Source organism: Apodemus sylvaticus, chromosome 22 (genome assembly GCF_947179515.1).
Source record: "Apodemus sylvaticus chromosome 22, mApoSyl1.1, whole genome shotgun sequence".
In the NCBI taxonomy this organism is placed as follows: Eukaryota; Metazoa; Chordata; class Mammalia; order Rodentia; family Muridae; genus Apodemus; species Apodemus sylvaticus.
Window position 1 is genome coordinate 30,770,703 of NC_067493.1, and position 14,885 is coordinate 30,785,587.

General features: G+C 39.5%; 1 protein-coding gene across 1 annotated transcript in view; it reads right to left on the minus strand.

The window, feature by feature from the left end:
* Positions 1-13,549: 13,549 nt before the first annotated feature.
* Positions 13,550-14,885, minus strand: part of LOC127672702 (cytochrome P450 3A13) — a 37,203-nt gene continuing 35,867 nt past the window's right edge. The window contains exons 12-13 of the mRNA XM_052168014.1: positions 14,525-14,687; positions 13,550-13,645 (exon numbers count right to left, since the gene is read on the minus strand). Of these exons, the coding sequence (XP_052023974.1) occupies positions 13,550-13,645; positions 14,525-14,687 (259 nt within the window). The remainder of the gene's footprint in view (positions 13,646-14,524; positions 14,688-14,885) is intronic.

A 14,885-nucleotide genomic window follows, 5' to 3' on the forward strand; every position in this document is an offset into this window, starting at 1 on the left:
AGAGGAACACTCCTCCACTGCTGGTGGGATTGCAAGTTGGTAAAACCACTCTGGAAATCAGTCTGGCCATTCCTCAGAAAACTGGGCATGATACTACCAGAGGACCCTATTATACCACTCCTGAGCTATACCCAGAGGATTCCCCGGCATGTAATAAGGACACATGCTCCATGTTCATAGCAGCCCTATTTATAATACCCAGAAGCTGGAAAGTACCCAGATGTCCCTCAACAGAGGAATGGATACAGAAAATGTGGTATATTTACACTATGGAATACTACTCAGCTATTAAAAACAATGAATTCATGAAATTCTTAGGCAAATGGGTGGAACTGGAAAATATCATCCTAAGTGAGGTAACCCAATCACAAAAGAATACACATGGTATGCACTCACTGATAAGTGGATCTTAGCCCAGAAGCTTGGAATGTTCAAGACACAATTCACATATCAAATGATATCCAAGAAGGAAGGAGAGGCCCCTGGTCCTGGAAAGGCTTAATGCAACAGTGTAGGGGAATACCAGGACAGGGAAGTGGGAGGGGTTGACTGGGTAACAAGGGGAGGGAAAAAGGCTTATGGGACTTTTGGGGAGGAGGGAACCAGGAAAGGGGAAATCATCTGAAATGTAAATGAAGAATATATCTAATAAAAAAGTAAAATAAAATTTTAAAAAAGTTCACCTTTCTGATTCAAGAATTGGATTTTAAAAGGTTTGTCTTCCCTTCTCAAGTTCCAGAAAAGAAGTGTGTTTTTCTTCTTTAAAAAAGGCCTCATGGGGTTTGCAGTCCTATGGGAAGAACAATGATGTTGGCCACCCAGATGCCCCAGGACTCTCAGGGACTAAACTATCAACCAACGGATACACATGGTTCCCACCAAAAATTTGGCAGAGGAATGTGGGAGGAGTGGTCTTTGGTCTGGTGAATGCTCAATAGATGTCCCAACAAAGGGAAATCAAGGGGGAGGAGGTAGGAGCGAGTAGGGTGGGAGTTATATACTTGGAGGTGGGAAGAGGAGTTGGGGGTTTTGGGGAGGAGGGAAACCAGGAAAGCTTTTAGCATTTGAAATGTAAATGAAGATTGTATTCAATTAAAAAAAAGCCCTCAGTTTGGATTTTAGTTAATTCCATATGTAGTCAAGTTGACAACCAGGAATGACCATCATGTTCCTTTATGCTGCTTTTGTGTCTCTGAGATTGTCAATAGCTTCTGATTCTCTCCTTCACCATTGTTTTGCTGACTAACATCTGTATTCATTCATAAGGGAACTAAATTCTCTAATACACCAACCTCAATATAAATCTTTCAGAAAGTTTCATTGACGAATTGAATAAAATGATTTATGAATATTAAAAAAAAGAAATGTGACATTTAGAAAATTCAGATGACATTTCCTATGAACTGACCACTTCATATTTGATGGTCATAAAAGCAAGAATGTTAGTTAGACCCAGTCTCCTTGCTCACCTATGCAGGCTGGTCTGTCATGGAGCTGATTGTTCCATCACTTGAAGAGAGTTGTCTCAAGAGTTTAGAGCTTTGCTATCTTTATCATCTGTCTGTGACGTCTTTCCCTATCTGTATTCCTATCGGGGCCTTGCATAATCCCTAGTAACTCACCCTACAATTATGAACACACACAAACACACACATACCATACACCAAAGGATGAAGAGTCAATTCCCAATACCCACATGATCACTTAGTACTGTCTAAATTTGAACTTCAGTGGCTCCAACTCCCTCTTCTGGCCTCTGTGAGCACAACAAACATAGGTATACATGCAGGCAAAACATCTATACATATAAGATCATTTTAAAACCTGTGTGTGCATATAAATGTGATGTGCATGTGTGTATGTCTGTGTGTGTGTGTGTGTGTGTGTGTGTGTGTGTGTGTGTGTGTGTGTGTGTGTGTTTTCACAATTTTAGGAGTGAGTTCCTAGGGACTATGCAAGTCCCTGATAGGAGTACTGATAGGGAAAGATGTCACAGACAGATGATAAAGATGGTAAATATATGGCTTCTTCCTCATTCTCTTGACTTAAACAAGAGCCTGGCGGGCTTTACAAGTTGTATGGTGGGACCATGATAAGTTTATCCAAAACTGTGAGCCTTTTGGATACCTTTTTTTTGTTGTTTAAATTAAGCCTAGAAACTTTGAATACCCAGGACATAATCCACAAATTAAATGATGTCCAAAAAGAATGGAGGAGTGGGCCCTGGTTCTGGAAAGACTCAGTGCAAGAGTATAGGGGAATTCCAGAACAGGGAAGTGGGAAGGGGTAGATGGAAGAATAGGGGGATGGAAGAGGGTTTATGGGACTTGCGGGGAGTGGGGACCCAGAAAAGGGGAAATCATTTGCAATGTAAATAAAAATAAATAAATAAATAAATAAAATCAATCCTAAATCAGGGGAAGAACCTAGTAGTTCCTTCCACCTGCAGTCCTTAAAGCCCCCAGCCTTCCTGAAAATGCTGGTCTTCAGTTTACTAAATTCCCTTCTGTTTTCGGGGCTTCTTCTCTATGTGTGCCTTGATGTGTGTGTGTGCTCCTTCATCTTCAATAAAAGTATTTTTCATCTGTTTGCTCCGCCTGATGTACCTGAGATTTTCCCCACTGCTACCTGCTGTGTTCCAAATATCTCTGCCTTTTAATTCCTCAACTAGCAGACAAAACAAACCTGATCCAGAAGCCTTGCTGGTATTGGGAGTGCATGTGCATTCGAGTGTGGATATGTGCATTCACACGTGTGCCTGTGCGTGTGGAGGCTGGAGCCACATGACAGATACCCTCCTTGATCACAGCCCATCTTATGTATTGGATTAGTGTCTCTCACTTGAACCATGACCTTGACAATTTGGTTCATCTAAATGGTTAGCTTGCTATGCTGTTTCCCTGGCTCTGCCTCCCACATTCTTGGATTCAGCTAGTCCATTATGCCTGTGAGATATTGTGAGCAAATTCTGGTCCTTATGCTTGTATAGTAGGCACTTTATCCACTAAACCATATGCCCAAGTTAGTCAAATTCATAACCAAATAATGTGAACTCTCCCACGTGCATGATGAATGTGTATGAAGGGATTGAAGACAACAGTAGCCTGAAAAGATGTGTGTATAAAAGAATTGAAGATGACAGTCCTGGGAAGAGAGGTAGAGCACATGCACCTTGGCCACAAAATTATGACAAATGTTACTACATATACCATTCAAGGGTGCCCCAGACTCCAGAATAAAATATGATTCAAGCTACAGACTTGAGGGAAAGGAGTATAACACAGACATGTCCCTGTTTTCAGGTAAATGAATGGTTTCTGCATAAGCACAAAGCAGAATTGAAAAATTATATCTGGTGCCTTACCTTTGAAGTGCTATCTATCAGATTAACTTCTTCTTGTCCTTTCTCCCCATACATCTCCTTCCCACCCACCACTGAGTACACAGTTTTGTTTTGACACATAGTCCCTGCCTTGATGTTTCATTAAGACTTGCCACATGCCCAAAGTAATTGATCAAAATAGAAACTCCTGACATTATGAGCCAAAACAAATCTTCCCTCCCTTGCCTTGTTTATCTGAGGAATTTTCTCAAGTTCATGAATAGGATAAAAAATGGCATAAATAAGTGAGGCCATTGTTGTAGCCATGCATGACTGTGAGACTCAGAAACCTGTGGAACTTGTTTGCAGAAGAATAAGGAAAAAATCTGGGACAGAATAGACATTAGATTGCTGTAAGCAAAGACCTGATGGGTGATTGCAGTGTTAACAAGGGCCACTGTATCATTAAGGGTATGAAATCCTGGCTGATGATGTTTCAGATGGAAATGACTACTTTGTTGAGATTCTTTTGGGAAATCAGGGACCATTCATGCTACATGCAGGCCACAAACATGTCTGCATTTTATCCAATCCCTTAAGTGTTGGAGGCTGAATTTAAAGGAGACAGGCTAGTTATTAAGGACATTTTAAAGTAACACAGCATTAAGCTGCTTCTGGCTAGATTGATCACTAGAAAAGGGAGTCCAATGCTAACAGTCCTAACAGCCAATACATGAAAAGTTTGCAGCTTGGTCAGGAAAGAAATGCATGTAAAGTCAGGGCCAAAATACTATGGTTACTGAAAAGAGGAGGGTGCCATTTTTTTTAAAGGTAAGGTAGTTTTGATTTGTATTTCCATAGGTTCTCAAGAGTCACAGAACTTATGGGTAGTCTCTATATAGTGTGGGAATTTGTTGATGACTTACAGTCTATAGTTCAACTTCCCAACAATGGTCAGCAGCAGCCGTGAATGGAAGGCCAAGGATCTAGTTGCTCAGTCCCATGAGGCAATGTCCTTATGTAGGTCTCTAGCAGAAGGTGTGGCCCAGATTAAAGGTGTGTGCCACCATGCCTGGATCTGGGATCTGCTTTGTCCCAGATGGCCTTGAACCCAGAGATATCCCTGTTTTAATCTTCTGAGATTCACAGCCACTATGCCTCAAGATCTACAAGTCAAGATCCAGGACAAAAACTTGTATCTCCCAGCCTCCAGATTAGGATCACAGGTAAAGCTTCCAATTCTGGATTGAAGTTCATTCCAAATAGAGTCAAATTGACAACCAAAGATGTTGAATATTTATTTCTTGATGGTTTAGCCATTCCCGTTTCATCATTGGAAAGTATATATTTAGTATCTATGCTAGCTAGTTGTATGTAAACTTGACACAAGGTAAAGTCATTTCAAAAGAGAAAACTTCTGTTGAGAAAATGTGCCTACCAGATTGGCTTGTGGGCAAATCTTTAGTGAATTTTCTTAATCAGTGATTGATGTGGGAGGATACAGAACATTTTGGGTGTTGTTGCATCTGGGTTGATGGTCCTGAGCACTATAAGAAAGCAGGCTGAGCAAGCCTTGAGTAGCTAGCAGGAAAGCAGTGCTTCTCCATGGCCTCTGCACAGTTCATGCCCTCCTTGAGTTCCTCACCTTATTTCCTTCAGTGATGGACTATGCTATCGAAGTGTGGTGGTTTGAATGAAAATGGTCCTCACAGAAGGTTTGAATACTCGGGCAATAATTGGTTTGGTAAGGATTAGAAGACATGGTCTTATTGGAAAAGGTGTATCACTGGAAGTATATTTTGAGGTTCCAAAAGTCCATGTCACTCTAGTTGTCTCTCTCTCTCTCTCTCTCTCTCTCTCTCTCTCTCTCTCTCTCTCTCTCTCTCTCTCCTCTCTCCTCTCTCCTCTCTCCTCTCTCCTCTCTCCTCTCTCCTCTCTCCTCTCTCCCTCTCTCCCCCTCTCTCTTTCTCTTCCTGTGGTTGTTTTCTCAGCATGTATGCTTCCAGGTACAACATATGTGCTGCCTGCCTGCTGCTATGTTCCCTGACATGACGATCATGGACTAGCACTCTAAAATTTTAAGCAAGCATGCACATTAATAAATATATATAAAATCTTCCTAGAACTAACATAACACATTTTACTTTGAAAAACTTAATTTTGTTGATTGCACCTCCTGTAATAAGGTGTAATATGACTCTGACCTGTCCTATTCACCAGGAGGCTTCTAGTCTATCTGGGTGAAAGAAATTTGTCATTTTTTGAGACCAAAACCCAGCCAGGATCATAGCCAATCAAAAGCAAAAGGTCTTAGTCTACCAAGGGTCTTATAAAAAGGCATGATTTCTGTGAAATTTGTTCTGTTAGGTAATATCTTTTTTTAAATGCACAAAGAATTGAGCTGCAGGCATGGATGAAGACACTCTGTACTAGAGGTTTGTCATGATGACTGTAGTGGCTTCTGTTCTTATGCTAATTATGTTACATAAAAAAGCCTGATTGCAGTGTCCCTTACATAGAATTAAAGGAAGCCTGTCCCAGTTGTTTTTTGACTGGTCAATAAAGTTACCGATGGCCAATGGCTAGACAAGGAGACAGAGGACTTTTAGGATTCCCAAGAAGGGACTGAGGAAGGAGGAAGAGGGGATTCAGCCTTGACAGAGTGGGAGATAGACTACACCAGAAAGGTAAAGGAGAGAGAGAGAGACAGTAGACATGCAGGTACAGGGGGAAAGTGGCCCAAGAAGGGCTGCCCAGCAGAGTCCAGGGCAGCAAAGGTAAAATGCAGATTTGGTAAGTGTTAACTCAGGAATATCAGACGGGAGTGTGTGGTAGCCACATGGATTTAGGGAATGGCCCAGTCATTGAGCTTCTTAGGGAATATTAAAAATAAGGCTCTCTCTCTCTCTCTCTCTCTCTCTCTCTCTCTCTCTCTCTCTCTCTCTCTCTCTCTCTCTCTCTCTCTCTGTGTGTGTGTGTGTGTGTGTGTGTGTGTGTGTGTGTGTGTTTGTGTGTGTTTCATACATGAATCCAAAACATTTAGATGGGTGGCAAAAACCCACTTGGGAGTTTAGAGCAGATTAACTATCTACCTCTCTGGATGGTGCTCAATGTGTTAGGATTCCACTCACTTTTAAACTTTAATTAGAGATTACAGAGTAGAAGACACATGCTGTGCTATGAGATTAGGAGATAAGGAGAATTGGTTTCTCAGCCAAACCAAGCTGAGCCAAGTGGTTCCTCCCCAAGCCTTACATGTTCAGAACTAGAACAAAAGGTTTGCCAGCTGCCAATGATTTACCCCAGGCCCTTCTTGAAAGCCTGTGGCTGCCTCAGAAAGTTTGAAACTCAGAGGCGCTGGGAGCCACTGCTGTGCAAATAAACAGGATCCTTGAAAGGGAGACAGAGGCAGATAGTAGAGCCTGCTCTCCTCCAACAAGCAGATAATCAAAGGATAGCGATGAATGAAATTTGATTTAATTGTTTTTAAGGATAAAAGGGAGTATAATGGCAATGGTTTAACTATTTTTAAGTATACACAGAATAAAGAAATGCAAGCCTTGGCTCTCAAAAGTAGGAAACAAAGGCATGGAGATAGAATAGAATGAGTGAGAAAAACGCATTAAAAGAAATTTGAAAAAGTCTATGCCAGGGCAGCACTCGGGATCTTTCTGATGTAGTCTATATAGGATTTCTGGAATTTCTTAGCCTGGTATGACAAACTAATAGCCTAAAATAGGTTCATATAGAAATATAGAAGGGAACTTAATTAAAGGTAAATACATAGGAAAAGATGTCAGTTCAAGTTATGTAATGAGAAAGAGATATTAATCGCCATAGAAGTGATAATTTAAGTATACACAGATAAATAAATTGAAGCTTTTGATCTTATATTGTAGGTCAAGAGAAGGAGACAGGGGAAATAACTTTATCTCAGACAAATAGCAGAAACTTAGGCACTGAGCCCATGTAAGATCAGGGCAGGAGATAGTTAAGAAACACTGCCTCAACTGATAATATTTGTTTAGGTTGCTTTAATTGCTTTGAAGTGTTTTAATTATGAAATGCATGTGGTTATGATGTTTAAAAAATGTCCTCTGGAAGAGAGATCAAGCTACTAAATTGACTCATTCTATACCGTTGATGATTTCAGGCTACTGGACCAAAGACATGCTATTGTGAGAAAAGGGCTCTGTATTAGTGTTATAAGAAAGAAGAAAAGGCTTTGGACCACTTCCAGAGTGATATAGACTAGATATGACAGGAGAAGACCCCCTGAAGTACTTGGCTATAGAAAATAAAAATTCCGAAGAAATCAAACAGAACAGGTAACTTGATTTTCTTGATTCCTACACATGGGAACATGTGACCTCCTCCTGCCCACTGTTCTAAAAGAATAGCAGCCAGCAACCTGATCCACCTGCCTCTTTGAAGAAGAAGAAGAACCGGTTTCCAGCCTTCAGGGGAGGGGATGGGCCTGCCTTTGTATCTTGGGAGAGAGGGATTAAAGATGGAGACTTGAACCAGAAGCCATGTGTTTTTGTTTCTCTCCATTGTTTTCTCTTGCCCTCTTTCCTATACCCATCTCTCCTTCCAGAGAACCAGCTGTTAAAATGTATGAGCTGGACTCTATAGGAACACCCCTGTAAGTGGCTTAGACATGAAAATGTCTCCAACCAAAATTTCAGTTAAAATTAGACAATAAATCTTGTTAGTTGAAGAATCCTTAAAATTCATTGTGCCATCCTTCATATGGCATGAATGAAGATTTATTACAACTGGTTATTGACCAAATTAACTCACAAAAGGATATATGTCTTCATCTGCTCTAACAAGGAACAAAAATTCATCCTTAGCTGATCTGTGCATCTTGCATAATCCATGCAAATATCTTAATAGTACTAAAAACTTGGTGGTAAGATTCAAAAGTCCCATCCTCCTGAATACCACTTCGCTTCCGTTCCTTCCTTTCCTTCCTCGCCGACCCCAATCCCTCCACAGGAATGTGGAAAGGCCTGACCAGCACAGGTAGGACCAACCCTGCTGCTCAGAGGAACCCTTCCAGATTTCTATCTCTGGCTGGGAACCAGAGGTGGCACAGGAAGATAGGTAATCTCCCACGAGTATGGAAAGGCCTGAGAGTGCAGAGCTGATCCTGGGACATAGATCACCTGCCACCATTTGCACCAGGGAGCCAGGAAACTCCACAGCCCTCTGTGCGTAGCCTGCAAGGAGAGAGTGATCTACTAGCAACACTTTCACTTCTGACTGCAGAGGTGAGATCTCCACCTTCTCTCTGGAGGGGAACATACACAAATACCACCACAAGAGAGCTGGTCTCCCAGGAGTGCCTACATACCTGTGTGCACAGAGAGAACAGGAATCCCAGGAGTACAGATACAGAGGTTGGCAGGACAGATAAGCCACAGTCAGACACAGCAAGACCAGATAACACCAGAGATAGCCAGATGGCAAAAGGAAAATACAAGAATATCACCAACAGAAACCAAGGCAACATGGCACCATCTGAACCCAGTTCTCCCACAATGGCAAGTCCTGGATACTTCAACACACCAGAAAAGAAAGATCTAGACTTAAAATTACATCTCATGATGCTGATAGAGGACTTCAAGAAGGACATAAATAAACCCCTGAAAGAAATACAGAACATGGATCAACAGGAAGAAGCCCTAAAAGAGGAAACACAGAAATCCTTTAAAGAAATACAGGAGATCATGCGTCAACAGGCAGAAGCCCTTAAAGAAGAAACATAAAAATCCCTTAAAGAATTAGAGGAAAACACAAACAATCAAGTGAAGGAACTGAATAAAACCATGCAGGATCTAAAAGTGGAAGTAGAAACAATAAAGAAACTACAAAGTGAGCCATCTTTGGAGATAGAAAACCTTGGAAAGAAATCAGGAGTCATAGATGCAAGTATCAACAACAGAATACAAGAGATAGAAGAAAGAACCTCAGGTGCTTAAGATACCATAGAAAACATTGACTCAACAGTTAAAGAAAATGCAAAATGCATAAAGCTGGTAACACAAAACATCCAGGAACTCCAGGACACAATGAGAAGACCAAACCTAAGAATTATAGGTATATAGGAGAATGAGGATTTACATCTTAAAGGCCCAGTAAATATCTTCAACAAAATTGTAGAATAAAACTTCCCAATCCTAGAGAAAAAGATGCCCATGAACATACAAGAAGCCTTCAGAATTCCAAACAGACTGGACCAGAACAGAAAGTTCTTCCGGCACATAATAATCAAAACACCAAATGCACTAAACAAAGAAAGAATATTAAAAGCAGTAAGGGAAAAAGGAAAAGTAACTTATAAAGGCAGACCTATCAGGATCACACCAAACTTCTCACCAGAGAGGATGAAAGCTAGAAGATCCTGGGAAGACCTCATACAGACCTTAAGAGAACACAAATGCCAGCCCAGGCTACTATACCCAGCAAAACTCTCAATCATCATAGATGGAGAAACCTAGATATTCCATAATAAAACCAAATTTACACAATATCTGTCCACAAATCCAGCCCTACAAAGGATAATTGATAGAAAATGCCAACACAAGGAGGGAAACTACACCCTAGAAAAAGCCAGAAAGTAATCTTCTTCCAACAAACCCAAAAGAAGATATCCACATAAGCATATAAATAACATCAAAAATAACAGGAAGTAATAATCACTATTCCTTAATATCTCTTAACAACAATGGACTCAACTCCCCAATAAAAAGATATAGACTAACAAAATATTTCTCCTGTAAATCTTCAATTTTATCAGAAAATGTTTCTAATTCCCCTTTTAATTAATTTGGTAATATTTTTTATTTCTACCATTTTATACGCATTATTTTTCATGATAATCTTAAATTTTAATGTCTTTCTATATACTTCCTCTATTTTATCAGAAATGTTTTCAATGTAAATCTTTGATTTTATCACAAATGTTTCTAATTCCACCTTTAATTAATTTAGAAAGAGTTTTTATATCTACCATTTTATATGTAAAATTTTCCATTTAATAGTTTCATATAGCTTGTCTATATATTTCTTGAATTTTATCAGAAATATTTTCCATGTAAATCTTCAATTTTATCTGAAAACATTTATAATTCCACCTTTAATCAAGTTAGAATTATCTTTATGCCTACCATTTTATCTGTATAATTTCCATGATAATCTTTAATTTTAACATGTTTTTCTATATATTTCTTCAATTTTGTCAGAAATATTTTCCAGGTAAATCTTCAAGTTTATCAGAAAATGTTTACAATTCCACTTTCAATTAACTTAGGAATACTTTTATGCCTACCATTATTATATCTATATAAAATGTTCCATAATAATCTTCAATTCTAACATGTTTTTCTACATTTTTCAATTTTAACCTGTTTATCTGAAATATTTTCCATGTAAATCTTTAATTTTATCATAAAGTGTTTTTACTTCCCTTTTCAATAAATAAATTAAATAAATAAATAAATATGGTACAAGAAAGAAAAAAAGAAAGAAAGAAAGAAAACGTAGAGAGAACAGTCAAAGAAAATGCAAAAAGCAAAAAGCTCCTAACCCAAAACATCCAGGAAATCCAGGACACAATGAGAAGACCAAACCTAAGGATTATAGGTATAGAAGAGAGTGAAGATTTACAATATAAAGGGCCAGTAAATATCTTCAACAAAATTATAGAAGAAAACTTCTCTAACCTAAAAAAAGAGATGTCCATGAACATACAAGAAGCCTACAGAACTCCAAACAGACTGAACCAGAACAGAAATTCCTCCCATCAGATAATAATCAAAACCAAATGCACTAAACAAAGAAAGAATATTAAAAGCAGTAAGGGGAGAAGGTCAAGTAACATATAAAGGCAGGCATAACAGAATTACACCAGACTTCTCACCAGAGATCATGAAAGCTAGAAGATCCTGGGCAGATGTCATAAAGACCCTAAAGAACATAAATGCCAGCCAGACTACCATACCCAGCAAAACAGTCAACTGCCATAGACTGAGAAAACAAGATATTACATGACAAAACCAAATTTATACAATATCTTTCCACAAATCCATCTCTACAAAGGATAATGGGTGTAAAATACCAACACAAAGAGAAATACTACACCCTAGAAAAAACAATAAAGTAATCTTCTTTCAACAAACCCAAAAGAAGATAGCCACACAAACAGAATTTCACCTTTAACAACAAAGTAGCAATCACTTTTCCTTAATATCTCTTAACATCAATGGACTCAATTCCCCAATAAAAAGACATAGACTAACAGAAGCTGGAAAGAATCCAGATGTCCCTCAATGGAGGAATGGATACAGAAAGTGTGGTACATGTACACAAAGGAGTACTACTCCGCTATTAAAAACAATGAATTCATGAAATTCTTAGGCAAATGGATGGAGCTAGAAAAAAGTCATCCTAAGTGAGGTAAGCCAATCACAAAATCATACACATGGTATTCACTCACTGATAAGTGGATATTAGTCCAGAAGCTCGGAATACCCAAGATACAACTCACAGACCACATGAAGCTCAAGAAGAAAGAAAACTGAAGTGTGACTACTTTGATCCTTCTTAGAAGGTGAATTAAAATATCCATGGCTCACAGACAACCAATAGAATGAGCATAAGGTCCCCAATGGAAAAGCTAAGGACCCAAGGAGCTAAATAGATTTGTAGCCCTGCAGGAGGAACAATAATATGTACCAACCCTCAGAGCTCCCGGAACTAAATCACCAACCAAAGAGTACACACGGAGGGACCATGACTCCAGCTACATATGTAGGAGAAGATGACCATTTCAGACATCAATGAGAGGAGAGACCATTGGTGCTGTGAAGGCTCGATTCCCCAGAATAGGGGAATGCAAGTCAGGAAATTGGAGGGAAGGGTTAGCAGGGGAAGGGGGGGATACAGGATTTTCAGAGGAGTAACATGCAAAGGGGAATACCATTTGAAATGTAAATAAAGCAAATATATAATAAAAACAAAAAAATAAAAGTGAGAACATCATTTAGAGGGAAACTTATTATGATTCAGATATAACCGTGAGAATGTGGCCCACAGAATCAACTAAGCAGGGCTCATAGGGGCTCATATATAGTAAACTCACAGAGAATTTGCATGGGACCACACTATGTCCTCTGCATAAATGTTATAGTTGTTTAGCCTGATGCTCTTGTAGGACTGCTAACAGTAGGAGCCAGGATGTCTCTGACTCTTTTGCCTGCTCTTTGGACCCTTTTCCTCCTTCTGGACCAGTCTTGATATAAGTAAGGGTTTGTGCCTAGTTTTTTTGTAACTTGTTATGCTGTATTTGTTGATATTCCTAGGAGGTCTGCTCTTTTCTAAAGGGAAGCAAAAGAGTGGTGTATAAAAGAAGTAGGGAGGGGTAACAGAAGAATGGAAAGAGGAAAACTGGTCAGGATGTAATGTAAGAGAGAAATACAAAAAAAAATAATAATCAGAAGTAAATGAATCTTAGCCAGACTTAGGATGTAAACAAAGTTCCCAAGTCTCAGGAAGTTCCTGAAACTTACAAGAGTCATAAGTTCTCAACTCCCAGGTTACATAAACAGTAACAGTTTCAGGGAACTTCAGGTTGGATCATTTATACATATGTAAGCAACTTCTCACCCATGATTCTGTAAGTACCTCCTTGAAAGGCACTGGCTCACGAAGCTAGACTTGGGTAGAACCATTGCTTTAGTCTCTCATTAGTGCCATAACTGAAGTAAATAGTTGTTCTTTCACAACTCCCTAGGAAAAGTCAATACCATCACATTTATTGATTTCTCAGCTTAGTACTTCGTAACAATGTGCTGCAAATAAAAAGGTTTGGTAAAAATTTTGTCATTAGCATGTGTATAAAAATGCTCATTTTCAGAAATAATTGTTGATAAAACTAGTAATTGGTGTTTATTTTCTTATCAGACATTAGGGTATTTGGTCAATGAAGCAAACATAGGCAGTCCCCTAAGAACCAGGGAATTGAATATATTTATCTTGGATTTGTGTTATTACATCCTTATGTTGCACGGATGATAACTTGCACAGAGGTTGAGCAAGCTCAAAGAATACCCAGAATCCTGCAGGAATGCACAAAATTACTGCAATCTTCATCTCTGGATTCATTCACAATATTAATTGGTTTCTGGTCCGGGATACAACATCATAACAGACCATTATACATCAAGCTCCACTAATGGTCTCGTCTCTGGACACAACTTTTAAAAGGAGTGGGTTCTCTGGTTGAAGAAGTCCTTGTTTGCTTAATTTCAAAGGGATCTGCAGCAATTAAGCAAGAACAAGAAGCAATCAATGAAGTGACGACAACAAATTGCAAAGAAGAGATGCACAAATGCCCAAAGTGCTTTTACAAGTGCACAAAACTACTTTAACTTCCAGAGCCCTTCCTTAGGTTCTATCTCCCTGTTTGGCAGACAGGGTTTCTCACTGGGCTGGAACTCAGAAACTATACTAGGCTGGCTGCTGAGTGAGCCCCAGGAATCTACTGATCTCTGCCTTTCCAGTGCTGGCAGCTGGGAATACAAATGTATACCAAAACACCTAGTTGGTATTAAGTGGCCTGGTAGCTGGGTTTATTGGTTGGTAGGTCGATTGGGTGGGTTGGTTTGTTGCTTGCTTTCATGAGTGAGTGCTTGAGTGCTTGCTTGAGTGCTTGAGTGCTTGAGTGCTTGCTTGCTGGCTGGCTGGCTGACTGGCTGGCTGGCTGGCTTGCTTTGGTTTACATGGGTTATAGTGATTAAACTCAAGTCCATGTGCTTTCAAGACAAGAACCTTACTGACTGACCTGTCCCCTAAAGCCCCTTAGTTTAGACAATTTTTCCATTAACTTATTTATTCATTCATTTTACATCCCAATAGCAGCCCACCTCTTCCAGCCCCCACCTCACAGAGTCCCTCCTCCTGTCCCCCCTCTTCTTCTCCTCTGAGAGGGTGGGGGGTGTCCCTGGGTACAAGTTTAGACAATTTTTATACTTAGGTCTTTTAAAGCAAAATTTGCAACTCTAAAGCTGAAATACTTAAACTCTCCAATAGGTGTTGCAAAAATCCTAAAATCAAAATGCTTTTCTGCAAACCAATATTCCAGTTTAAAAAGCACAACTCCCATAAAAACATAACTTACTGAAAATTAACACTGACCTGAGTTTCCTTGCAGGGTTGGAAGGAGAAGTTCTGCAGGACTCTGACAAGAGCAACTTTCATGTTCATGAGAGCAAACCTCATGCCAATGCAGTTCCTGGGTCCGTTCCCAAAGGGCAGGTATGCGTAAGGGTTGATGCTGTCCTGATTATTCTTGCTGAACCTGGTCCCACAGGAGTAGATAAAAGCACATTAATAAAGCACCAATGAAGTATAAAACCCACAACAGCCATTTGTTTGATATCCCTTAGATACCCACAAGCAGTAGTAGACAAGACGTTTGCATGGACTGGTTGTGAAAATTCTGGTGCGACTTTTGCAGTTTCTTGCTTGGACACAATGCAATGTGGTCATTTTCCCC